Raw genomic sequence first — 26,859 nt, forward strand, 5'->3', positions numbered from 1 at the left:
TTCTGGATTCTTTTTTTTGTTCGTTCTGGAGATTATCTTTCCAAAAATGGATTTTTCATGAAGTAAAGTAACAGTGAAAATCTTAATACATTTAGAAACGTTCAGACAGTAATATTTTCTTGATTTTCATAATCGAAGGACAATATATTTTTTTGAGTTTTAAATTCGGTGAGTGTTTTATTATTATTAGCAGTTATTATAGTTTTCACCGTGATTAAAAAGGCGAGCACAACCGTAAAAGTAATTTTCCGGAAAATATGAGAAACCAAACAACGCCGTGCTGAACAGCTGCAAGATATTTTCATACCGCAGTTGCTTTTATTTCCCACTGTTACTTTACGACCAGAGAAACAACTAATTAGATTTTACTGCCTTCATTTTATGCACTGTTACATCAAGCCACGCAAAATTAAATGTAGGCTTGTTCTGTATCAAGAAGACCATCTCGATATTTACTCAGTTTTCTTAGAACGTATAAAAAGCAATGGTTCTTTTAAAATACCATGATATTTATAGGCCTAATAAAAATAATAATACTAAGTCTACTTATAATAATAATAATAATAATAATAAGACGAAAATATGTTTTTTGTTCTTATAGAAACTAATACGCTCAGCCGGATCCAACCTGTTTTAAAATGAAAATGGCGAGAAATTGCTTACCTCTGAATAACCTATACATTAAAATAATTTGTATAAACTTTTATACTTCAATTGAGAAAGTGGTTGGTATATCACGCAGTAAGAAGCCTTCCATGCGTCCACTAGATTGAACCGGTTTTTAATCATGGTGTGATTTTAAAATCAAACCACCATGGAAAATTACCTTGCCTAAAAATTCCATACGTCAGTGCTTTTTATGTCATTGTGTTTTTTTATTTAGCCTATTTTATTGCTGGAAAATAAAATAATTTATGTTAAAAGTAAAAAAGCGTTGTTGATTCAACACGGTAATCCGCGCCCTTGTTATTTAATAAAGATCAGTACTGTCACTTGGTAAAATGCTACATAACGAAAAATAACTTTTAAATATATTTTTTATCACAGAGAATAAATGTGCTGTGATTCTGCTCATTACGAACAGTGTTCATTGGCTAACTGTAAGAACTGGCTGTAAAAAACTGGGGTGTAAAATAATGAAAATTTCCAGATTTCTATTTTTGGGGAACATTTTATATCATTCTTACTGCAATTAATGATGACAATTTACATATAGGCCTAATGTTACATTGTGTTACGTAAATTTTGTGCTATTAGCTACATTAAATAGGGTATTTTTTAAAGTTTAGGCCCATTCATTGTAAGTTGGCGTTGCATTAGGTCTGTTTAAGTTGGACGCAATAGACCGAAACCGAAGTTTCCTTTACGCAGATGTTTTAACTTAATCTTCACCACACGTTTCCCGAACTAAACTATAAAGTACAATTTATGTTCTGCTAAAGTTTCACTTGGGCCACTTCTTCATGAAACCCGAAGTAAATCACGCTGTAAGTAACATGATTTGTGTTGTTTTATTTTTGCATTGTTGCTGTGATATTTTCTCTGTTAGGCATATTTATTAATTTGGTCAATCTGATATAAATAATGTCTGTCAAATACAGAAAAAGAGATAAAAATAGGTTTCCTTTTAAATAGTCACATTCTTTTAGTGACAAATAAAAGCATATAAACAGACATAATGTTAGAGGACATAAAACGGTCTCGCACGAATTATTAAAACAATTCCCATATGGTCTATATCAAACTAAAAATGCATATTAGGAAAAAGACATGGATTTTACTGCGGGGACCGTTCCGTTGCGTTGTCCAAAGTGAGCTTTTAAGACCTTGTAACTGTAATTAAATGAGGAGAAAAATGAATATCGATGAGATATGGGTTTAATTTTAAGAGAGAAAAATCGCATTTCACATACAGGTAGTCGATTACATATCTGATGCTGAGCAGAGAGCACGTCAGTGGCCGCGCTTATGCGGGGAGTCTCTGCGAGAGGAGAGACATGAGGCCTCGGACCAGGAATACGGGTGTCGGTGATGCAAAGAGCTTTGGGGTCCAAGGACAATGCGGCACCACCCTAGTCACCTTTGCTGCTTTCGAATTCGATTCGGCCAGAGTAGCTCAAACTGCGCTGACGGGTTTGCACGAGCTGGGAATGCGCACATGGCAGGGTGGGTTCTGTTTCGTATAGACACCTGCTGTTGCAACATTCATTTTTTACAAGCTACAAACATCTTATGTTATATGGGCCGACAAAAAATTGTCCAAAGTGTGTGTACAAATCACACTAGGCTAATTGAAAAACAATTTCATTAATCTTTTCCCGTTGTTTTAAAGTAACATAGGGGGTTAGGGTAATTGCCACTAGCTGACGTAACCACACCCAGGTTAAGCCGTATAGGGTCTCTCGTTGGTGAAGCTTACTGACTCTCTTGTCAACCTCTGATACGTCAAGCGCAACAGTTGTCTTCTAAGGGCGGGATGCTCTTGCACAGTTGGCAGCTGGAGAAATGATCAGACCAGAGGGAATTAAGAGTTGGTACTCGTCTAACATAGACACCAGGCTCTCTCTAGTGGTAGGTCAAAGGAACAGCATGTTTGGTCAAGCTAAAAACCTACAATACACAACACATTATTATAATTATTATTTAACTCCATTGCTGCCTTAAAGTGATGAAAATTCTGACATAATTTACTCACCCTCTTGTCATTTCAAACCTGTATGACTGTATGACCAACAACTTTTCGTTACCAACATTCTTAAAAATATTAACTTTGATGTACTGCACAAATAATTAAACATGTTAATCTCTCATTTACTCGACCCCATGTCACTCAAAACCTGCATATGTTTTTGTGTCAATACAATGGAAGTCAGTGAGGTATTGTTTGGTTTCTTCAAAACAAATCTTTTGTGTTCATCCTCTGAATTAAAGTGTAGATTTGGAATGACATGAGGTTGTATAACTAATGAAAGAATGCTTTTTATCAGGTCACCGGGAGTCAGGATCGTTGATTGTCATGGGTACTTAGAAATAACAGCAGGTTATCTTGTGCTCCCTGTGTTGCCAAGTGCTAGCAAAACTAAATGAGAGCATGAGGTCAAGAACACTTTGAGCTAACCAATCTCACTTTACTCCATCTCTTGTATTTGGCTCCTCAGTCCTGTGTGATTCATGTCTCATCCCAGATTTAACCATAAAGTCCAGCAGAAGAAAACGAACATGTTCTGAATACTTCACAGACAAATGAAAAAAGTACACTAACCCTCTATCTTCTCTCAACATGTAGTGGTCTGGCTTTTGTTGAAACTAGAAACTTTGTATGAGCACCTATTGTACTATTGCCCCTTTATGACTTATGAGCTTATTGCTCCCCGAACTCTTTATAAGGTGCTTTGGATAAAAGCGTCTGCTAAATGACTAAATATAAAATATTCTCAAGGGACTGTTTTACATGCCAGTGTAATAATACCGATTTAAAGCTCAAATCTAAATGATACACCAGTATTGTGATATACAATATACTGCATAACTCTACAGTCTTTAGCATCTTTAAAAAAAAAGTAATAACATTTGCTACGTACAATACCTTCAAGTTGCAAGAAATAGACAACCATGTATTTTTGGTCTTTTTATTCAACTTTTTCGTTTCAATCTTTCAAGTAAAACAATGTGGAATTACAAGGGAACATAAGGAATGTAACAAATCAGAACAGAGACAAATCGAAATGAAAATAAGACCATCACCAAATTCTACCAATTCCCCCAAACGTCTCTCTGTCCAAAGAGGGCAAAGAAAGCCATCTTACAACTCACTTGACTGCCAACGTTCGGCAAAATACAAGATATTCCTCTTAAAGAGGTTTTTTTTTAAAGTCTCTCCTACCCACCCAGCATCAGTCCCTCCATAAAAAGGACCAATGCTCCAAGAATAAAAATAGTTGACTGTAGCGATTTTCACCGATTTAACTGATTTCAGTTTTGGTTGCACATCAACAGAGATGGTGTAATTATGACAAAGGGTGGAAAAGCTTACTACACTTAAAGCACTACAGATGTCCAAACCTCTTTATGTTAACATGGATCCTTGTGCAGATCAACAGGCACTCTCATTTGATCAAACTCATTTTAGATTCAGTTTACAATTTAATGTGTAAAGATGATCATAATGACTAACACTTTGGGAAAGAGTGAAGAAAAGTAGCAAGAGGATGGGTCCCATTTCTGTACGACTAGAATGCAAATTTCAAGATTTATCACAAGCTCAAGAGATACAACATTCGAGCTTACAAAATTCAGCGTGAGGTACCAGTAAAGATGACAAGATGATATCCTGCAGAAAATAAAAGAACCTAAATCACATATGCACTCCAAAATCTGAGATGTGCCAAAATGGAAAGAGCAGGCAGCAGAAAATTTGAAAGGAAACAGACTGAGACATACACAAGACAGGTGATCTAAGCCAAATAGTAACTCCAGCATAGTGCAGCCCAAACAAGAAGTCACATTTAAAGACCTGCCCTCTTCATACCCTGGAAGATAATATAATTTTCTTAATTTATCAACTGACTTGAAACAAACAATAGTCAAATAGCTGACAAACATCTCAAACGCAACAGTCTAAAAACTTTACAATTGTACAATCCCCGCCCAATCATTTAGCGTAGCATTAATGACTTTCCATCAATACCATCTGCAGCACAAGTACACAATCTATGCGATCAATCTTTCAAAACTTCACATAGTATTCCAGTCTTTATGATTACAGTACATAGTGTGAACAAATAATAAATCTTGCCTCTTGGCCAGCTACTTTGAAGTCTTAAAGTCTTTGTGGAAGGGTGAAATAATATCTCAAATTATTAGGACAGAATCATTATTGTCCCACATCGACATACCCTTTCCACACTATAATGGCTTGACTTAAGATAGCTGAGAGGGCAAAGGCGAGGTTAGATCTAATCACAATCTGCAAAAGATCTTTCTTCTGTCTCTCTCAAACAACTCAACTATGGCCTCCATAAAACCTGCCTTCTCTCGTTGCGGTTCTAATTCCCTAGAGAAAATTCCTCCTCTCCTGATCACGTCTTGGAGTGTCGGTGTTGAGAGGATGAAGAGCGTGTGTTGTTAGCTGGAGTGCGTGCCTGAGCTGCTGCCAGTGCAGCTACGCTCCTGAGAACCCTGTCAGGAGTCCCGTCACTCGATCCAGCACTGATTTCAAGTTTTTCATGCTTTTGGGACCTCCTCCCTCTCCTGCTCTCCCTCCCTCTACCTCCGTCATTCTTCTTCTGATTACTTTTGCCTCTCTCTGTATCACTCCCAGAAGAGGCAGCTCTGGAACGAGAGCGGGGCGGGTCCGTGCTCTGTGAGCTTCGACTGTGGGTGCGCTGGCTGCTGTTGCTGCTGCTCCGACTTCTGCTGCTACCGGCTCCTCTTTCACTGCTTATGCTGCTGCAGGCGCTGTGACCCCATAAAGACCTAGTGTCTCTATTCTCATCTTCACCTTCTTCCTTAGGATCAGACATCTTTTTCTTCTCCTCCTTTTTAACTCGTTCAGTTTCCAAGGGGGGAACGAGACTGCCTGGTCGTTGCCGAGTAGATCGGGCAGCAGAAGACTGAGGCGATTCAATCGAATGACAGGGAGTTTGTCTGCCGCTCCCTGCTTTGCTGTTATTGGTCTTGGGAGAGTCCTGTCCAGTTTTACCCTTGGGCTTACTGCTCTTGTCAGAGGACTGTGGCTGACTTTGCTGCCCAGCAGGCTTATTTTTGGGGCTGGGACTGGGTGCATCTGGTCCTCTTCCCCTCATGGCCAAAAGCTTGGCTGCAGCATTGAGTGCCGAACAGCGTTTGCCCAGCACCTCTGGTTCAGGAGAGGTTGAGGTGTTTGATTTTTGTATTACTTTTGAACTCGCTTCACTACTGGACTCGCCATCTGTTGTATTGGTGTTTTGAGGCTTCTTATCCGACTTTGCTTTTTGTTGTTTACTGCTCTCATCGTAGTTAGTGATCCTCCCATCTTTCTCCAGCTGTTTTTGAGCTGATCTTGTCAAACGCCTGTTTCTGCTACTGGAGTCCTCAGAGTCTGAAGAAGACGAGGAGGATGATTTAGACTGCCATTTTTGAGCAGACCCTATCTCTGTCTTCTCTTTATCAGAATTGATATCTTCCCGTTTCCTTTTCACAGATCTCTTAACCTCTCCAGTCTTTTTGGATCGAGATGATCTCGTACCACAGGAGGATACAGAGGATGGGGAAGAGGAACGGACTGACTCTTGGCTGCTTTGCCTGCTGAGGCTTCGTTTTTTGGGCTCTTTTTGGGTCTCTTTGTGACTCTCTTCTTCTGATGGCTTATCAGGTTCATCATTCTTGGAAGGATCATGAGTCTCGGCATCTAAAATTGTTGAACCCGAGGCATTGAGTGTTTGTTCCTTTGGCAAATTGTCAATTTTTCTTCTTTTTGGCTGAGATGAGACAACGTCTTCTTCTGTATTGTTTTCATCAACCGTGTCAACTTCCATTTCTTCTGTTCTTTCAATTGCCTCCTCTTTTGCAGATTTTTGGCCTTCATGATTTTCAACAATGGTGTCAGTTGACTTATTTTGGGGTTGAGAAGGATCTTCATCTTTAATGTTGGATGTGGACGAAGGATTCATTGTCGTCTCAGTAGGGTTGGATGGGGATTGTACACAAGTTGAAGGTGTTTGGAGTGATGCGAGTGAAGAATGTGTTGAATCTACAGCTGTTTGGATGAGTGTAGTTTGATATTGTGATGGGGGAATTAATGTTTGATCAGGCACAGGGATGGACTGCTGTACAACCACGGGCTCTGAGGGTGTAACAGACTCTTCTGGTTTCAGAGACTCTGAAGATGACTTTGGTTCAGTCACGGAAGTCGAAACAGGTACAGGACAACATTGGGTGGATGACTGTTCTGGAGCACTAGAAGGTACAGCTTCTTCACAAAAGTGCTCTACAGAGGCTCGTAGAGATATTTTGTGTAAGGGTTGTGAAGTTGTTTCAATCTGTGTATCCGTGTGCTGCAAATGATCTCTGTTTTGAATACTGGAGAGGGGATTTGGTTCAGTTTCCATCTCTATGGCTGACACAGTCAAACTTTCAGAGGCTGTGACTTGACTGCTCTGATCAAGCACAGGTGTCAAGGTATGCTTTTGGAAATCATCAGGAACTGCATTAGCGGGAGTTTCTTCGAGATGGCAAGGAAGGTGTAGTGTTGGGGATGAAGCTGTGCTGGTCTCAGAGACACACGCTGTGGAAGTGCTGTGTGGTGGAGTTTTAGGTGTGCTGGTTTGAGAGTCACTATCTGCAATAATAGTGTTTGGACTGGTATGTGTAGTATCATCACGTGAAACCTCTGAGGGAGACGTATCTAGAGCGTCTTCATGCACGGAAGAAAGTGAAACAGACGTAGTGGTCTGGTTTGTTTGTGAATCTGGTTCAGATATTGATGGTTCTAAAGCAGCTTTTGTGGGTGAAGGGGGGTTGAGTGTTGGAGAGCTTATTGGTGAAGTTGTGTTGAGGGTAGGCGAAGTCCCAGGCATAACACCGGACACTACCAAATTTGGCTCTTGGGATGAAAGAGTTTCCACAGAAGTAGATGGAGATGAGCTTGTGGGTAACTGCTCTTCATCAACACCACAAGTTGTACTCGTTGTGGAATCTTTACGGGGACGGCCCCTTTTCCGTTTTGGAGAGACGGGGGGGCTTTGTTCTGGACTTGTTTTCTGGGACATCTTCGGTTCAGGTAGCTCTAGAGCCCTTGGTGGTATCTTAGGAGGTCTGCCCCTTTTACGCTTCCCTGGTATGGAATTATTCACATTGGAGTCAAATAGGTTTGAAGCGCTGTCCCTGTCCGCATTAGCTTCATGTTTCTTAGGTGACAAGGAGAATCTCCGATCGATCCCTCTACCTCTTCCTACAAACTGCTCTCCTAACTGTGCTGCCATTCGAGACTCCGTTTCCAGTCGCCTTCGTACAGGTAGGTTTCGCAGGACGGGCATGTCTGGAGAATGGTGTGTTGGAGAATAAGGAGGCTGGCTTCTCCCTGGACTAGACTGTGTTGGAGAGGAGACCTGTTCCTGCTCTTGTTGTGGCGGGGAGGAAGCTAAAGATGTGGTTGTGGATTTAGGAGGAGAGTCTTTAAGAGTTTCACCGGCTCCATCAGAAGAGTGAGAAGCTGGATCTTGTACTGGCTCTGCCTGTTCAGTGTCCTCTGATGAACTCTCAGTGTGCGCTCCTCCGCTTCCACTAGCGCCCCGTCGTCTTCGCCTTGGCTCTTTCTCTTCCACCACTGTGACGAGACGACCTGGTAGCTTTCGAAGAACCTTGGCTGATGGAGAATCTTCAGGAAGACCCTTGAGGATCTCTCGTTCAGCTGACTGGCGCTTTCGTGGGGAGCGAGAGTTAGGCGACGTCAGAGTAGGAGAAAGGGAGGGCTGACCATCATGATCGGAATGATGCTCGGGAGAACAGATGGAGTCTGACGATGCAGATGTTCTCATATCTCTCTTACTTTGCTGAACTGTATCAGACAGTGCCTCTCCAACATGCTCCTCAGTGTCATCTCTGCAGGCAACCGATAATGACAACTGCCCACCAGAGTTTCTGTCCATTCCAGGAGATGCAGCAGATGAAGGCACAGAGCTTGATGGGGAGTTGGGCTGTGGATGGGGAGATGCCACAATTCTGTTTTTTTGGTCTGAACCCCGCAAAGTAGGAGACGCGGTTGTGGAATTTAAGAGCTGCTGGTTGGTTTGGACTTTCTGGTTTTCTGATGATGTGAGTGACACAGATTCTTTGGTTGCCCCTTGCCCTCGCACACCACTGCAATGCTTCTCAGGCACTTCTTTATGTAGGGGAGTAGAGTTCACCCATGCTCCCCTCCTGCTTCTTTCCCTATCTGGGGACGGCTGTGTTAGGGATATGTCTTCAACAGGCGTTCCTCTAAGCCTGCCACTTACCCTCGTTGAAGGAGCACCCTTCTCTTTGTGCTTTCGAGGACGTCGTGCGGGAGTAGGTCCTTCATTATTGGGAGGTATAGAATCTTCATCACTGTCAGATGACTGATGCAGTTTCAAACCTTCTTCTTTTGCCTGATCTAACCCTTTCCGTGCAGCCTCAACCTGTTCCTGTAAAGTCAAGAGAAACGATTTAGTTATCCAGCTAAACATTGACTGCGTACCAAAGTGTCAAAGTGAGGATACTGGTTTAATGATTACCTCTGCCTGCTTTAGCTCCTCCTTGCAAATGTCTTCAAGAGAAGCTTCAAGGAAATTCATGGCATATCGCTCTATGGGAGTGAGCTGTTCAAAACAAAGACAGAAGAAAGTTATAATGTGAAAGCAAGAGGTAAAAAAATTTGAATGTGATTTTTTTGTCCACAAAGGATAAAAAAAGACACCTGTTCAACTAGAGCAGCAATTTCCTGCTCGGCCTTGGAGAGCTCCTCTTCTTCCTGGTCTCTACTATCACCATCATCAAGAGGGATGTTCTCATTAAACTCTGCCAGCTCCGCCACCTGCTCAGCCTTGGCTTGAGACGCCGCCACTATATCCTCTTCGTCCTCAGCCCGACAAAGGGCCTGATATAAAAACATAAAATTTATATATGTATTTTCAGCTGGTAAAGGAATATGTAAAGTCAATAAGGCAATGTAAATGAAAACTGCAGTGATTTTTGTCTGTTATAAAAAATAATTACCTGTTCCAAAATTGTGGTTTGCTGTTTATTGATGGACTCATCCTCATCTGACTGAGGTATACTTGCTTCAGCTTCTTTCTTCTCTCCCTCGGACACATCAAACAACTCCCTGATAGTTTGCTGAAGAAGTGAGACAGTGGGTTAAATGTTTCACAGTGTAAAGCCATACTTCCTAACTTAAAGGAATTGTTCACTTTCAACATATATTTTCATGATAATTTACTTACCCCTGTTGTCATCCACAATGTTTATGTATTTATTTCTTTAGTCAAAAATAAATTAAGGTTATTGATGAAAACATTCCAGGATTATTCTGCATATAGTGGACTTCAATGGACTCCAAACGGTTTAAGGTCAAAATTCCAATTTCAGTGCAGCTTCAAAGGGCTTTAAACGATACCAGACGATGAATAAGGGTCTTATTTACATTAAGTCATTTAGCAGACACTTTTATCCAAATTGACTTACAAAGAGTTGATATGTCATAAACGAGCAATAGTAAATTAGGTGCTAATACAAAGATACTAGTTTCAACAAAAGCTAGACCGCTACCTGTTGAGAGAAGAGGGTTAGTGTACTTTTTTTTCCTTATCTTTTTTATATAAACACAAATGCCCGCCTTGCTCTGTTCTGCAAAGCGCAATCACGACTTCACGTATTACGTTGAAAAGGCCACGCTTGACGTAGGCGGAATCCAGGATACGCACAAAAAATATTTTTTTTTACAAAAAACTGACACAAAGACAACTGAACATTCACAACTTTTGAACGGTCCTCCTCCACATTTGTAAACACAGACTGGGTACTGCCTACGTCAAGCGTTACCTTCTCAACGTAATTACATATTACGCAGAGTCGTGATCGCACTTCGAAGAACAGAGCAAGGCAACCATTTGTGTTTATAAAGCACATACATTTTTTATTGTTTTTAGAAAATGAAAGATCGTTTCCCAAGATAATACCATTATTCATCATCTATGGTATCGTTGAAAGCCCTTTGAAGCTGCACTGAAACTGTAATTTTGACCTTCAACTGTTTGGAGTCCATTGAAGTCCACTATATGGAGAATAATCCTGGAATGTTTCATTTATTTCTTTTCGACTAAACAAAAAAATACATATACATCTTGGATGACAACAGAGGTGAGTTATTATCGTGAAAATGTATGATGAAAGTGAACAATTCTTTAAATAACCATACTTTAGAAAAACAAATGCAAATAAGTCCTACCTCCTTGAAAAAGGTTGTGGTGAAGTTCCCACCTTCAATAGCCATATCTCCCAACATCCTCTTCTGATTGGCCTTTTTCAGAATATTCTCTTCAACTGTACGTTCGCTGATTAGCCTAGACAAATATATTAGATTTATAAAATGTACTAAAACCAATACTTACAAACCAACACTTTTATCATCAGAACTTTTATTTAAATCTATTACAATGAGTAAAAAGAAGTGCACAGTATGAAAAGTGGGCAAGGATTTTACCTGTAGATGTGAACATCTCTTGTCTGTCCAATTCTGTGACACCTGTCTTGAGCCTGGGCATCCATAGTTGGATTCCAATCACTGTCATAGAAAACAACCGTATCTGCTCCAGTCAGGTTAACACCCACACCTCCACTGCGAGTGGACAGGATGAAGCAGAATATACGGCGATCTGCATTGAAGCGCTCCATTAGAGCCTGTGAAGGAGACAAATATTGCAAGTGTCAGAGCAGAGAGACAAACTGTACAAGAATCAAATTTACAGTTATGCACAGTTTGCATTGGATGTGTCTAGTAGTAGAAAAGTCACAAACAAGCATTTACCTGTCTCTGCTCTACACGTGTGCTGCCATCCAAACGTAGATAGATGTGCCCATGGTAGTTAAGGAACTGCTCAAGTATATCCAGCATACGTGTCATCTGAGTGAAGATGAGGACTCTGTGTCCTCCTCCCTTCAACCTTCTAAGCAAGAGATGGAGTGTCTGCAGCTTACCTGCACATAGAAACATCCATAGTCATTTCAAGACAAAAAAAATGTATATTCAAATTCAACCGCAGTGGTAGCTTCATAGTTTTCTGGCTCAATTACAAGTGTGTCCGATCTGTCGCATTACTTGCTTGCAATGTACACTGTCTAATTGTTTATATTATTATTGCAGCATCTAGCAAATCCAAAATAACTGTACGTTCCAATCCAACGGTGCTTACGATTCATCAAGTATGAACATCATAAAACCAAGGAGGAAGAAATCTTCAGAGGCTTTGAGATCTTACCACAATCATACTGAATAAGCCTCAGGTCAGGAAACTGTGTCCTCATGCTACACTGGATGCGATGTAGCTTGCGAGAACGTGGGGAGAGATGTGACGATAGACTGGATGTGAAAAGGGCTTGTTGGTGCCTGAGGGAGGGAGGTGGGTGGCAGCTGTGCATTGTGATCGGTTTTGCCTCCACTGGAGGAATAACAAAAGCGTACCTGTGGGAAAAAACATGGAAAAGGAACACTTGATACTCAAAATTAAATTCCAACTCATGATTTGATTTAATCTATAGACTTTGATGTTTTATGTACGTTAAAGTTAGGGTGTTTGTGAGACATACCTGTCTAAGACATCAGTGAGAAGTTCAAGCCTCTTCTCTGAGGTGTGGATGGCTTCTTTCAACGCTTCGCTCTTTTTTAGGTACTCACTGGAACACTGTGATTGGGCAGTGAGGCAGGAGCTGTACCCAGAGTAACTCCAACCCCCTAGAATGGGATGTGCTGGGGATGGACACGGTCCTGGGAGGAAGGTTAGAAAGTCCAACACCTCATGGCCATACACAGGCTTAGCGCTGCAGTGTAGATCGTTGATGCGGATGATTTGGGTGACTCGCTCGTCTCGCTGTGCTTTTCGGCTGTCTTCGAGCCATGACTGTCAGAAACCAAGGTGACAAAACAGTGAAAGATGTCGGTACACAGCAAAAAAGCAAATTTCTTTACTTTAGAATGTTCTAATGGCTAAAATTAAATATGTCCATTGTAATGCACTATAAGTTAATTCCACCAAATATATAAAATGGAAGTGATCAAAATAATCAACCCAATGTTTTTAGGATTAATAATTACCATATAGAAAGGGGATCGTGGTGGTGGTGGCAGAGGCTGAACGCGGGGACGCTGAGATGTTGACCCGCTGCTCTGAGATGAGGATGCAGGCTTAGGAGTGCTCACGCGCAATGTAATTACATCACTACTGCTGTCCTCTCGTGTTGATGATGAATTCACTTTTGCTACTGCAAACAGAGTTTGTTAATACACTAGTTAAAACTCTACATATTACAATACTTCTGTGTGAACCTGGACCAAACTTACCTGGTTCTGTGTTTGGTGCTTGTCCCTGTATCACTCTCAACACGGGCCTAGGTGTGTGAGGCTGGGATGAAGCAACAGTTCGAGGTGGTGCAGCATAGACCGGAGGTCGGTGTGGCAGCTGTGATGAAGCGGGTGCTCTGAGAACAGGGTTCAGTGTGCCATGTGGATGCAGAGTGACTGACTGAGGAGGAGCAGGGCGAGGAGACGGAGGCACAGCCAGAGTGGGGACGGATCCGGCTTCTTTACTTGTTGCCTGGCGAACAACAATCTTTACAATCCCAGGCCCACTTACCATAGATGTTGGAACTGAAATAAGCAAAGGTATGATTAGTTACTGCCCAGGAAATGCATCTGCAAAAGATCAAATAAGACAAAAAAATATGAGATTTCAAACTGTCAAAAAAAGGACAAATTCAGAATTCCACCTGAATTCGTTAGATTTCAAAGAAAAGAACAAAAATAAAACCAAGAAGCTGATTAAACGGCTCCAGTAGTTTATAAGGTCAATACACCTTATAAAATAAATTATTTAACCTGTAAATTAAAATCTAAATCTTTCCTAAACTTTCATGTAACTTCTACTATAAAGTTCCAATACATTTAATCCAACATGAGTTATTCAGTTAGTAGCCGACAAACCATACAAAATTAGTCACCACATGCTGCTACATACAAAGAACCAAAGGCAGAATACTCATACACATGCTCTGCTAAGAAAACAGGTAGCATGGTACCCGGGATACAGGCTGTAGACTGACACGGATGAACTCAAGGACAGCACAAGTACCTTGAGTAGCAGTGAAAGGTACTGCTAGTCCAGAGCAGGTTGGGGTTGTGCTGGTTGGGTGGGAAATTGCTGAGCTGCTAACTGACTGACTAACTGTGTGAAGAACTGCCACCTGAGCTGGCTGACTAATAAGGTGGTGATGCCCACTACTGGTAACCAGATGCATTATGTTTCCTAAAGGGCACAACCACAGAAGAAAGTGTTAGCCTCCACCAAACACTCACAGAAAGACTGAAGGCGTGCAGGAAAAAGCGAAACCTGTCCTAAGCAGGCAGTGGATCAGTTCCACAAGCAGACTATTCTTATGCTTTTATTTACACATGCATGTGGAAGGCGGTGGTTACCTTGGATGGGCCGTGGTTGAGGCACTGGGATTTGGTGCAGCTGGGTCCCAGACAGTGTGAGCTTGTTGCCCTGAAGCTGGAAAGTGACTGGTTTACTGCCTTGGGAGGACGATACAGGCCGTCCAGCCAGAGAGGCCAGCTGAGCGATACTGACCACCTCTCCAGCTGTACATGTGAGGCAAATAAATACAATTGAACGTCTTACCATTAGACAGTAGCAAAACAACTGGTTATAAAAGGCGTTTCAAAAGAGCATACATGGCAACCGAGCTTGCATATCTGGGCTGAGCAGAACCCTCTGGGTCATGACATTGCTTGCTGGTTGAGGGAGCGTGGACACAGCCGCAATACTGGAGGGTCCTGAGGGGCGTACAGTCACAGGGTGGGGGGCAGAAAGCCTTACTGCAGGTGCAGAAGGAACAGTGCTAGGAGCCACAGGAGTTTTGGGAGCAGGTACAGGATTAACAGGGCAAACTGAAACAGAATTAGAAAGTTAAAATCTTCCTGTGTGTGAACATATGAAAGTAAACATCATGTCGCTTGCTACCCAAGCTGACCTTGAGGTGATTGCTGGGAGGGGGCCTGGGTGACCTCTGTGATTAGGGGAGGTTTTGGAGTCTGAACAACAGTGGTGGTTGGACCCAAAGTTCGTGGGGTGTTAACTACTGAACGCCCTTCAGATTTAGGTAAGGGTTGGAGCATCCTACAAAAGGCATGAACAGATGGAAATTATTAAGTGAAAATTTGACCCAAGACATACAGTACATGTGCACTGAACTGTTTTAAACAACGCACCTGTTGACCTTCATGCGAACAGGCTTCGGTCTGGGAGGAGGATCAGGGGATTCCATGATTTCCTGAACAAGCTGACATGTCACTCTTCTCCGAGGCAGGAAAACATCTGCTTGGTATCTAGATACACGTTGCTCCAGACAAACCAGGTCAAACAAGGACAAGTCACAGCGCTTTGAGGACACAAAAAGACTGATTAATCTTCACTGGAGTTCATAGAGACAAACTGAAGATTTGCATATAAATAATTTTCAATAAACAATATTTCTTTATTTTATGTTTTAAAATATTCTATTTACTTCTGTTTCCAAGTTAATTGTTTACCTCAAAGGGAGAGGTCTCAAGAGCCCGCTGAACCAGGGAGGCAGTAGAATAAATTATTGGATGTGTGATAAAGGGAGACTGTATGGGCCTCGGATCAAACAGGTTGGGGTGATTACACACTTTCCTCAGCTGCATCAGGATGTTGATCACAGACATGAAATGACCACTCGCCAAAGTCTCGCGTGTCCTGAAAAATAAACACAAATAAGATTATCATCCATAGGATGCAATCAGTGTCATCCACAAACAAAGGCTTGTTCTTTCTTCCCAGGCACACCAAAGTCTGCTTTCGCTAAATACTTACGAGGCCTGAGCCATGAAGTCATCGTAAAGAAAGCGCTGTCTTTTGGAGAGTCGACAGCGCACCACATGCTCATATTTTTTGGGCATTTGTTTTTCCACATCTACTTTGATTCTGCGTAGCAGAAAGGGTCTTAACACCTACAGGGGGAGATGGATAGAGAGAAAGAGGGTAACCTTATTTCAAGTAAAATGTCTTAAACTGCCTCTCTAAAACAATAATAAAATAAATACAGGCAAAGATCATTAGATAATGATGGGACAATTTTTTTAGCATTTCAAATGCAATTCATTAAAGGTCCAGTGTGCCATTTTTGGGATGATTTATTGATAGAAATGTAATATAATATACATAGCAATGTCTTGAGACGTGTATAAAGAGCTTACACAATTAAGCGTTATATTTTTATTATCTTAGTAGAAAGAAATAGCTCGCTCTATCTACATACAGTGCATGTCATTGCCATTTCTGTCAGCTGTCGTAGTGTTTCGAAAGGCAGGGGCGGAGTGAGCGGTTGGTTGCAATTCGCAACCGTGCACCTATATATTACTGACTAGACCTTTAAATCAAACATTTAAATATTCTGTGTTGAACTGTTAATACCTTGTGAAGTCGTTTGATTAAGCCCTCATTGTACTCCTGGCTCCCTTCAATCATGCCAGTGAGTGGGTTAGAGAACCACTCTTTAAACTCACGATGGGACTGGAAAACGTGCGGCATGAGAAAGTGCATGAGAGACCAAAGCTCCATTAGACTATTCTGGAGAGGAGTACCTGTGAGCAACAATCTCCTCTGACTGAGAGAAAAGAGATTTAAGAGATCAATTATCACACAAATCATTACATGCTGATCACAGTGTCTGCATTAATTGTTTTATACGTAAGATGTGAAGAATTAACATTTGAAAAGGGCATGTAGCTATAGTTAAAGAAATATGTAGATTTCCTGTTGTACCTGTTGAAGTTGAGCAGACTTTGCCAGCGCTGCGACTTAAAGTTCTTGATATTCTGAGCTTCATCCAGAATTAAGTACCTCCAAGACTTGCGCCTAAAAGCCTGATGATCTTGCAGTACAAGCTTATATGAGGTGATGCAGACATGGAAAGCATTGGGTTTGGTCCAGCCCTGAAAATTAGTGAAATGGAAAAACATTTTAAAATCAAGAAGAATTAAAAGCTAAAATATAAAATTTTCGAATATTAATGAGAACAGTTTTTTATACCTGTCTCTTGAGTTTGCGCTCTTTCTGGCTGCCATAATAGGTGAGGATTTTAAAACCTGGGCACCAACGTTTCAACTCCATCTCCCAGTTGAGCATTACACTGGTGGGCACAATAATCAGATGAGGACCCCAATTGCCTGAAGGAGAAAATTAAGATTGAGGAAAGTTTGTCCTGCATACATCCACCACATTTTTAAAACACAACAAAATAAAATGCAAACATATGTGGGATAGATTACCTTTTACACAAGCTAGATGAGCCAACAATGCAATGGTCTGGATGGTTTTGCCAAGTCCCATTTCATCTGCGAGAATGCCATTGAGTTTCTTCTCATTCATGGTGACCAACCAGTCCAGTCCAATGTGCTGGTACTCACGAAGGTTGCCATGAAGTAGGAAGGGAATTGGTGTTTTGACCTTGAATTAAATTTTAAAAAGAATAAAACAACTGCATTTAGAGCTATACTAAATGTCCTTTAAGGAACAGTTCATCCAAAAATGGAAATTCTGTCAGCTTTTACTTGCCCAGAGGTTGTTCAAAATATTTTGTTCGGATGAACACAGAGAAAGATATTTGGAAGAATTTATGTAACCAAACAGTCCTTTGCCACCATGATGGAAAAAAATTATAGACAAAAGTGAGAACTATTTGCTTTCCTACATTCTTCAAAATATCTTCTTTCGTGTTTAACAGAACAAAGAAATGTATAAAGCAAATTTCCAAATATGGTAGTCAATGGCAGACAAGATCTGTTTGGTTACAAGTATTCTTTCAAATATCTTTCTCTGTGCTCATCAGATCAAATACATTTATACAGATTTGGAACAGCTCGAGTGTAATGGTGAGTGAATGAGGAAAAAGTTTTACTTTTGGGTGAACTGTTCCTTTAAGGCAGTGGTTCTGAGGGTTTGTGCTTACCTTTGTTGTGGCCAGTGTATACCCTTTCGGTTGAAGGCTCTCCGCAGTAGCAGCAATGTGGCTGATCTCTTTCTTGGGTCGTGGAGATGTAGGCACAGTGGGACTATGATCTCCCTCTCTCAACAGAACCTCCATTCCCTCACCTCCATCATCATCATCATCATCCTCCTCATCATCATCTTCTTCTTCCTCCTCCTCTTCTTCTTCTTCTTCACTCCCCTGCACGTCAGCATCTTCATCACTTTCTATAGCCTTTTGGGAATCTGAAAATTCAGTGGACCAAAATGTATAATCTGTTGAAGAAAACTTTCTAGAACAAATGCTTTGAACAAGTGCATTTCTATTATAAAATATCAAACAGATTGTAGTTCCACCTGAGGAGCTGCTCTCATCAATACTGTCCTCTCCTTCCGTCTCTTCCTCTGCCTCCTCCTCAGTGCCCTCTGATTCTTCGGAGGAGTCTGGAGATGCTGAGCCTGAGGGCTCCTCAAAATCTGAGGCATATGCTCCACTGTACTTTTCTAGAAGCTCTTCCATGCTCATCTCCCCTGTGAAAAAAAAACAAGGAAATGCCTACAATTAAACACTCATCTCAAATTTAGGAAATGTTATATTTATAAATAAAAGCACAGTATCTCAATTACCCTCTCTAGCAAGATCACCAAGTTCCTCTGAATGATCTCCTTCCCCTTCAATGACTTCCTGGGCTGCAATTGTGTCCTCTTCATCTTCCGCTAAGAAAAGAGACATTTTTTGTTATATTTCCTTGCTATTACGATTCCCTAATTGGTAAATCTCTACATACCATCCTCTTCATTGGCACTGAATTCCTTGTCTTCATCTTCAACGGTGAAAGTGGTAGCCTCTGAGGCTTCATCTCCTGATTCAACATCCTTTGCAATCAAAAAGATCTATGTTAGGTGAAAGTTAGAATAATATGATGCTATGCTCGTTTCAGTCTCTGAACTTGGAGGGCTGTTGTACCTGGGGGAGAGTTAAGGTGCTTAGTAGCTGGTCCAGAGGCAAAGTGCCCTCCTGTCTCAGTAACTCTATCTCTCTCCTCTGCGTCTCAGCATCATTTCCGTCTTGTTGCTCTTCCACCTCGATGGTCTCTTCATCGTCCTCCTCCTCACATGGTGGCTCAAAGTCTCTATCTGTGTCACAAAAGCGACAGTTTAAAACAGCAAGACTAACACTGAAATGTAAAAGTAAATTCACTGTGTTTGGAAACATGTGAAGCTGTCATCTTTAGAAAGATTTGCATTTTAGTAAATTAGTAAAAACACTATCTGAACAAAGTAAAATGGCGCCATGTGGACACTTAGTGATAGTTCAACCAAAAATTTTAGTCTTTTTAAAGTCTTTTTAAAGTCTTTTTAAAGTCAATTTAAACATTTGTAAACTTTCTTTCTACCACAGAACACAAAAGAAGATATTTTTAAGAATGCTGTTAACCGGCCCCCATTCACTTGCAGTGGTCCATACAATAAAAGTGAATGGGGGCTGTGCTGTTCGGTTACCAACTTTCTTCAAAAATATCTTCTTTTGTTCTGCATAGGAAACACAGTCAAAAAGGTTTGAAATGACAAGAGGGTGTGTAAATGATGACAGAATAAGTATTTTGGGTGAACTATCACTTCAAACTGTATCCAAGAATGTCACTGCATTAAAAAAAAATCAACCAGGCTGCATTGATTTTGAAGGCAAACACACTTTTAATTGTGAACAGGCCAACATACGAGCACACAAATAATAACAAACACTTTATGGTGTGATCTATATGTAAATAACAACAGTAAAAAGAACAGAAGCCAGCCCTTACCATCCTCATCAACAGCATTTGGCTGTGACTGTTTGGATGTAGCTGTGACGTCTGAACTGTGTCCAGGATCGGCCTGCAGCGACTGACTTAACAAGTCAGAGTAACGCTCCGTTTGACCCACAATAAAATCCAGCTGGAGATCTAGGGCCTTCTTCCGCTTCTCCTCCAGCCTGGACTGTTGTTTATACTGTACTACCTATAAACAGCAACAAAACAGATTTCCATTTGAAATGTTTCAGGCTACATTTAAAGAATATCATAAAAATAAAGTATGTTAATAGAATAAACCTAAACTTCACCTTCTCCACACTGCTCCAGAAGGCTCTGACCTCCTTGGCAATAGAAGAAGCAACTCTCCTCAGTTTGGCCTGCTCATCACGTTTTGCTCTCTCTTCCTTCTGCCTAAGTTCCTCGTGGTGACGCATCACCATCCGCACTACCTGAGAAGAATGTACGATTGTTTAGAAGCACCATCAACAATTATCACATTTCAGAGAAGAACGACAAATTCTCTCTTACTTTTCGGGCCACTCCTCTTTTCCATCGTCTTTCTTGAGCAAAGTCTGCAGAAAGCCACTGCATTTCCTCACACAGGTAATCCCAGTGCACTTTGGGCCGTACTGGTTCTGGTATGCGAGACAGACGTTTTAGAGACCAGTACCCTTCACGTTTTAGCGCAAGGGTTCGATGCTCTATTTCCGCTTCCTGTGAAGAACGCACAAAATGCTCATTCAAACGGGTAAGTCCCAAAACCATTCACAGGTGAGAATACTAAAACTTAGAATACACATCTCTCACATGTTTTGCCAATTCGGCCATGTCTGTATGCTTCTCAGAGCGAAATTTTGGGGTGTTTGTTTGCTCTGAATGAGAACATCCACCAGAACCCTGGGAGGATGTGGAAGGTGTGTTTTTTCCATAAGAGCTTCGTACAGGTGAGGCTCTGTCTGAGAGGGAACGTATCCAGTCACTGGATGAGGGAGATGGAGATGCACACGCAACAGGGGAGGTGGAAGGAGTTGAGCCTGTCGTAACCTTGCCAGCAATCCACTGGCAAACCTTGGAACAGACAAATAAAGCAGAGAACATGAATGCATGACTGAACAATATAACTCAGTGTGGAGTGCAAAAGACTGAGACAAAGGAAAGGAGGAAAAAATAAGTTCATTTAAACAGCCAGGTCTACAAGGAGATCTTGGTGATCGAACATCTTAACACCTCCCTTAGTGCTTTAGAAAAATACTGAAGGTGACAGAACAGTTGTGTGTCCTCAACCCTACCGCCCTGTCAGATTAAGCATGACAAAACAGATGTTGGAAGAAGCAGAATCTTCATAAAGCCTGACACCTCTTACCTTCAATAAAATCCCTTGTCTGTCTGTCGTGCTCTGCCCATGCTGGAAAACACAGATGGCTCAACATACAGCCAATAAGTGCACTAGCATCAGATTACGGTTTTTAAACCAATTTATATTAGGAATATCTGAATTAGGAATATTTTTCTAATTTTCCTGACTACTTCATATATATATATATATATATATATATATATATATATATATATATATGAGAGTGTTAAGATCTCATCAACCTGACAACAACATGTTTTAGGGCTGCACGATATTGAAGAACTTGAGAAAACACATTATTTGTCAAATCTAATTGAACTATATTAACAAACGTAAACATTTTTAATCAACAAAGTAGAATCCAAAAGTGGTATACTTGTGCTTAGTTTAATCTAGGGAGCATTAAAAGCAAATTATCAAAATATGAGGTGCACTGCACAGAATGTACAAAACACTAAACATTTAAGGTAATTAATTATTGGTTATTATTGAAAAATCGAACTAGATCATATTAAATGTCTTTATAAACTTTGCATGTGTGTTGTATAATGTTTTGACAAGCCTTCTTGAATTCTTCTCAAAACTGAGATGTAGTTTATACACCAAGTACAAATATTCAAAATGAATACAAGGTTTTTTTAAGTGACAGTTCACCCAAAAATTGTAATTCTGTCATCATTTACTCGACCTCTTGTCATTTCAAATCTGTATGACTTTCTTCCGCAGAACACAAAAGAAAACTGTTTACCGGCACCTATTTACTTGCATTGGTTGTGTGTCCATCCATACAATAGAAGTGAATGGGTGAAGTTGTCAACTGTCCACTGTAAGACATCACTTTTGGCTGTGTTGGTTTCACATGTTTCTCACTCTCTCTTCAGCTCTTCAAATATTAAAATCCTTAATTTATTGGAAACCATTGTGATATGCACATTTGCAATATTTCAATATACTATGCAGCCCTAAAGTGCACGTAAAAGCAGCACAATTCGGCCATTAAACCATTTTGCAATGTTGTTAAACCTATAATGGGCTACTTAAAAACAATTAAAAACTAACTTTTACCTTATTAGGTGCTGGACTGGGCATTGCATTGCTGTCATCATTCTGAACCTCCATGGAGCTGTCCACCTCTCCGTCACTACTTTCCTCAACGGAAGCATCAAGCTGCTCCAGAATGCTGTGCTGCGTGTCTTGTGCCGTTGACATGCGTTCATCCGGTGACTGCTGTTGCTCCAACTCCAGTTCACCTCCCAAAGACATTGAATCTTGGCACGGTGTGCCGGCTAAAGCCTGATTAGACTTATTCTCACCGCACTCATCTCCAGAAGACAAAGGGAGAAGGCTTTGATAGTTATGGCGTTTTTGTGACAGTATAGTAGAAGTGGAAATAGGTTGAGAGACGGTACAGTCAGCAGCTAACGTGTCATCCTTTATTCTGGTGGAGGTGTTATCATGCAAAATGTCTTCAGTTGCATCAGTTTTGACAAGGCACTCTGAAGCTTTAAATGATCCATCAGAGGGACTGCCAGTCTGGACAGGCGAGTTTTGCTTGCTTGAGATTTTAGCAGACTGGGATGGAGGTTGTTTAAGGACAGGGCTATCTCCCTTCTTTACGATCAGTAGCTTGGGATCAATCGTGCCACAGGACAATGAAATTAATGACACACCTGGTGTATTTTCCATCACCACAACAGACTCCTGCTGGTCTCCCAGTGTGTGGACGATGTGCTTCAGTGTGTTTGCAAGATCGGTGGGACTTGAATCATTTTGCTTGACAATTAAAGTTCCTTCTTTTTGCGCAGAGGCCACGGTGGTTAACTCTTCTGTCAGGTGTAGGGTATTAGCATTAGATGAGGTGCTAGTGTCTAGATTACTCTGGAATTGTGAGAACTGAGTTGTGAACTCCTGTGTTTCCATCGGTTCCACGTCTTGTTTATCTGCAAGTTCCTCCTCTTGTTTTTCAGGTAACAGCAGCTTAACATCACCTTGTACGGAAGCTGAGGTAAAGCACGGCACGGTGCATTCATACACGGCGACAGCTGACTGGGATTCAGTGCACTGCACCAGAGACTCTGTTTCAGCCTCTATCACCTCTTCATGCTCTGTGCCACCACACTGACCGTCTATTTCGCTCACGACCAGCCAGGTATCCTCCATATCTGGCTGCATTAAAATACCAACATCAATCAAATCTTTCATTTCAACAGTGTTTATTTCAGACAGAACCTCTGCTCTCTCCTCCTGCCTCTCTTCCACATTCATGATTTCCGGTGTGTCGTTTAAGCATATCTGGATCTGTGAGAGTTTATGATCTGCAGGTATTGACTGTTGTACTTGTTGGACCATACAGTCAATGCTGGCCTGAGACAGATTCGGCTGCTCTGTTTCTAAACATTCTAACGTCACACAGTTATCTGTTTGTGTGAGCAGAATCCTCCCGTCCTGTTGGTAATTTGAGGACATGGATATTTCTATATGTTTAGCACTGTCATTCTGTTTGAAAACCATGACCTGTGACCTTTCGTTCACTATGGGAACTTGTACATTGCCATCCCCAGACAGCGTTGGTTCGTCAATAGAAATGTCATGAAATACTTCTGTAGCAGCCAAGTTAGAACACAGCTCTCCATCCACAGGGAGGTTCTCATTGCATTGCCCCTTCCCTAAATTAATTTCTTTACCTAACTGAAAAGTTTTGGAGGTGTTATCACACAGAGAGCTGAGCTTTTGCAAATCCTGTGTATTTTCACACAGGTTGGGCAAACCATGTGTTTTAGGAAGGGAGCTTGCATTTGGAAGGGTTGTTCTTTGTGTGGCAGATGCCGATTCAGACTCCTGCTTTCTTTTACAGCAGTCGCCCTCATCCGAAAGGTTTGTCGTGCTGTGCTCTCCAACTTGTTTTGATAACGTTGATTCTGAACACAGAGAATTTTCACTATATCCCTGTTTTTCTCCCTCAGCTGCTTTTGTAGCTGTATTAACGCCACCCTCTTTTGTTTTAGGTAGCTCTTGCGTGACATTTTCCACAATGTCCTTAGAGTCATTACGTGTTGTACTTTTCTCCCGTGGGACAATAAACTCGTATGAGGGGACAGTCTGATTTGTCTGAAAATGGAGAGATGTTTGGGACTGCACCATGTCTCTGTGTTGTTTTTGATCTCTGTCTGTTGTCTTAACTGCACTTGAGACCACTGGGGTGACATCAGTGGCTCGGAAACAGGGGCTTTCTCCAGGTGTGTGCTTTCCTGATGTGTTCTCCTGATCAAAACTGGCCTTGCATTCCACATTGATTGTCTCCAGAGGCAAGGATCCTCTTTCTGTCTCAATAGGGGCAGAGACATCCCCTGAATCTCCAGGGTGTTGGCTCCAATCTTGGCAGTGGCCTGTGCTGGATTGCGCCTCCATATCACTCTCCTTGGGCGAGAGGCTTGTTTCGTCCGTCTTACACACAGAAAGCAATTCTTGTTTTTTAACGTTATCCGCCCCACTCTCAAAACATCTGTCTGAGGGAGTCTGACCCTCCAATGTGTTCGTAAACTTTTGTAAGTCTTCAGCAGTAGCTGACACCAGCCCTCTTTGCACAACTTCTTTTTTGTCGTACAAAATTGATAACTCCTCTGGTTCCTTGATGCTATTTTGTTGAGTATCAATGGTGGTCTGTTCTTTATACGTGGCTCCTGAGTATCCTTGCTGCTGCAATCCAGTGGAAATGTCAGCTGTTGATGGTGGTACAGGGGCAGCTGCGACTGGCTGCAGGGCATGCTGGGGTGGCCCGGCCACATTCTGCGCAGACGCGGAATTGCCACCCAGCACAGCCTCTGCGGGACAGGTGCGCTGCTGCACCGCCTCCTCCCCAGACTGACCTGCTTCAGAACCGGCGCTGCCACACACTGAACCTGAAAAACAGAAGCCAGATGAGTCAAGACTATTCTTTACAATGTCCACATATATATTACATGGATAAATGTTTTCTTACACAGTACCACAGTGGTTATTTAATGAGACATTAACTTAATACCTGTATGTGATGAAGGACCAGTCTCTTCCGTGATTTCCACTTCCAGGATGCTGAAATCAGGGGTACCACTGCATCTGATGGAGATAAACATGAGTGAAGTTAAACTCCATATGCAACACAGATGAGACAAACTATTCGTAACATCCATTTTGTAATCCTGAAAAAGCAGCATATTGATGCTATGCAATGTGGAGGAAGACGAATTCATAAAGCAAGGTCTCATTGGTCAGTTAACTTCCTCCAATCCGTCCTGCTCTAATAGGCTGATGGTTATAAAACAAGTGTGGTCAGATAATATAGACCAAACAGTGGTGAAACGTTTTATCCCTATTGGCTGCATCTACCGAGTTATATTAGTAACGTTGCTTTTCACCAGTAGCATGCTGTTGGAAAGTTAAAAGGCATTTATCATTTTAAATGCTTTAACAGCCGGCGTCTTCACAATACATAACGTTTCCAGGCCAAATAAGGTACAGTCGCTTAGAAAAGACGTACAATATTTTCCAGCCTACGACTTTCCGTACTTCGTGTGCAGCTAGCATTTAGCGACGAGTCACAGCTGAACTAAACGTTCTTCCCTCATAACCGCTGGTAAACTTTGGCAGACAGACGTGCAGTTAACGTTGTAGCGATAACGTATTTTACCGGCAGCTCCGCACGCACGAGACGGGTTGTTGGCAGACGCACACATGGGCCTTTAGCAGGCTAGCAAAGCTAACAGCGCACAGACGCTACATTAGAAACGGAATCACGCCGTTTCGTTCATATGGTGGCCTTTTCAATGACAGGAACGTAACGTCCTTGAATATGCTACGTAATGTTATGTGGAATCGTGTTTGTTAGTGTATCTTTGTTTTCAAATACATTGGTAACGTTACATGTACAATACAAACTGTATCACGCGCACACACTCATCGGGCAAAGAGCGCGCGTGCATACGTCGCCTTTCATTACAAGTAATGCAACGACCGAAAATACACTATAGTTTATCTTAATCCAATTTAAAAGGTTTTAAAGACTTGTCACTGAACGGTAATGCATTTTTATGGCAACTACAGAGGGGACAACCTTCTGACGTCATTGCGTGGTCACGTTTTACAAAAAAAGCCAGTCAACTCAGCTGTCTATCATATTTTTCGTACTATAATCTATCAAATGCATATTCACGTTAGGTGAAACAAAAATACTAAGAACTTAGTAGTCGTTAAGGACAATATGCAGTTGTTGAATGGGGAAACAGTTGCACTGGATAAAACGGTTTACGCTGACTATTAAACACATTGGAGGCCAAATAAGTACAGAAGTATTCATGTTGGTTGGAGGACATGCAGCGATGGCCTTTTAATTGTTTTTTCAGTATGATGTTTTAGAAGTGTGTAGCACAAAGGAAACCGGAAGCCCCTGCCTTGTAAAAGTTTTGATTATAAATCTTTATTATGCATTATAAGCAGACTTCGCCGAGTTTGGCGTGATGATAAAACGAGCCGTTTCATTCAAGTCTTTTAATAAAGGTCATTACGTAAAATAACCATCCAAAACTGGTACTTCAACCACCAGGCTGCTTGAAAGTCAACTTGTCCCGCCATGTCACAATCCCCCCCAATAACCCCATTTCCCTCCTCCCATCACTTCCTCCCCAGCACCCAACCCCCCCTCCTCCTCCTACCGCCGCCATCTTAAGTTCCCACCTACCTGAAATTTCCGAGCACTTTTCTTTTACTAAATTCTCGCTGAAGGAGTCGCCATCCGCTTCAAATCGCACTCAATCCGTGACGAGATTAATCCAAACTGTCTCTCGGTACCCAGTGAGGTACTGGCAGGTTCGTAGGATCAAGTTAAAGAACGGTCCGAGAGAGACTGGGTTCGGGATCGCTGAATCTAGCGGTTGCGGGGAGGAGACTTTCGACGCAGCGAAATGGAGGAGCG

At 41.6% G+C, this 26,859-nt stretch overlaps 1 protein-coding gene across 3 annotated transcripts; it reads right to left on the reverse strand.

Annotated features, from left to right (window-relative positions):
• Positions 1 to 3,628: 3,628 nt before the first annotated feature.
• Positions 3,629 to 26,845, reverse strand: srcap (Snf2-related CREBBP activator protein). Of its 3 annotated transcripts, XM_079476416.1 has the most exons (35): positions 26,626 to 26,845; positions 24,934 to 25,007; positions 21,978 to 24,811; positions 20,919 to 20,960; positions 20,363 to 20,623; positions 20,084 to 20,269; positions 19,864 to 20,004; positions 19,565 to 19,760; positions 18,727 to 18,896; positions 18,548 to 18,635; positions 18,387 to 18,476; positions 18,117 to 18,290; positions 17,743 to 18,005; positions 17,063 to 17,240; positions 16,824 to 16,960; positions 16,557 to 16,726; positions 16,206 to 16,398; positions 15,606 to 15,742; positions 15,302 to 15,488; positions 14,981 to 15,150; positions 14,743 to 14,888; positions 14,444 to 14,659; positions 14,186 to 14,350; positions 13,842 to 14,015; positions 13,055 to 13,360; positions 12,809 to 12,975; positions 12,304 to 12,614; positions 11,976 to 12,178; positions 11,525 to 11,694; positions 11,201 to 11,397; positions 10,946 to 11,060; positions 9,715 to 9,834; positions 9,416 to 9,595; positions 9,234 to 9,317; positions 3,629 to 9,143 (listed from the first exon to the last, which is right to left on the reverse strand). In XM_079476416.1, exons 3-35 carry the CDS (start codon positions 24,318 to 24,320, stop codon positions 5,079 to 5,081), a joined length of 11,745 nt encoding a protein of 3,914 aa, XP_079332542.1. In that variant the 5' UTR covers positions 24,321 to 24,811; positions 24,934 to 25,007; positions 26,626 to 26,845; the 3' UTR covers positions 3,629 to 5,078. The 3 variants fall into 3 exon arrangements, with proteins under 3 accessions (XP_079332542.1, XP_079332543.1, XP_079332544.1); XM_079476417.1 differs by lacking the exon at positions 20,919 to 20,960; XM_079476418.1 differs by lacking the exon at positions 13,842 to 14,015 and having other exon boundaries at positions 26,626 to 26,671.
• Positions 26,846 to 26,859: the final 14 nt, after the last annotated feature.

This window comes from Barbatula barbatula (genome assembly GCF_947034865.1).
Source record: "Barbatula barbatula genome assembly, chromosome: 16".
NCBI lineage: Eukaryota > Metazoa > Chordata > Actinopteri > Cypriniformes > Nemacheilidae > Barbatula > Barbatula barbatula.

Coding starts and splice junctions, on each gene's coding strand:
- srcap (XM_079476416.1), bottom strand. CDS start 24,320: ATGGAGGCGCAATCCAGCACAGGCCACTGCCAAGATTGGAGCCAACAC. Junction 20,624..20,918: donor GACAAGGGATTTTATTGAAG/GTAAGAGGTGTC, acceptor GTCTGTTCCAAG/GTTTGCCAGTGGATTGCTGG. Junction 16,961..17,062: donor TCATCTAGCTTGTGTAAAAG/GTAATCTATCCC, acceptor TTTCTCCTTCAG/GCAATTGGGGTCCTCATCTG.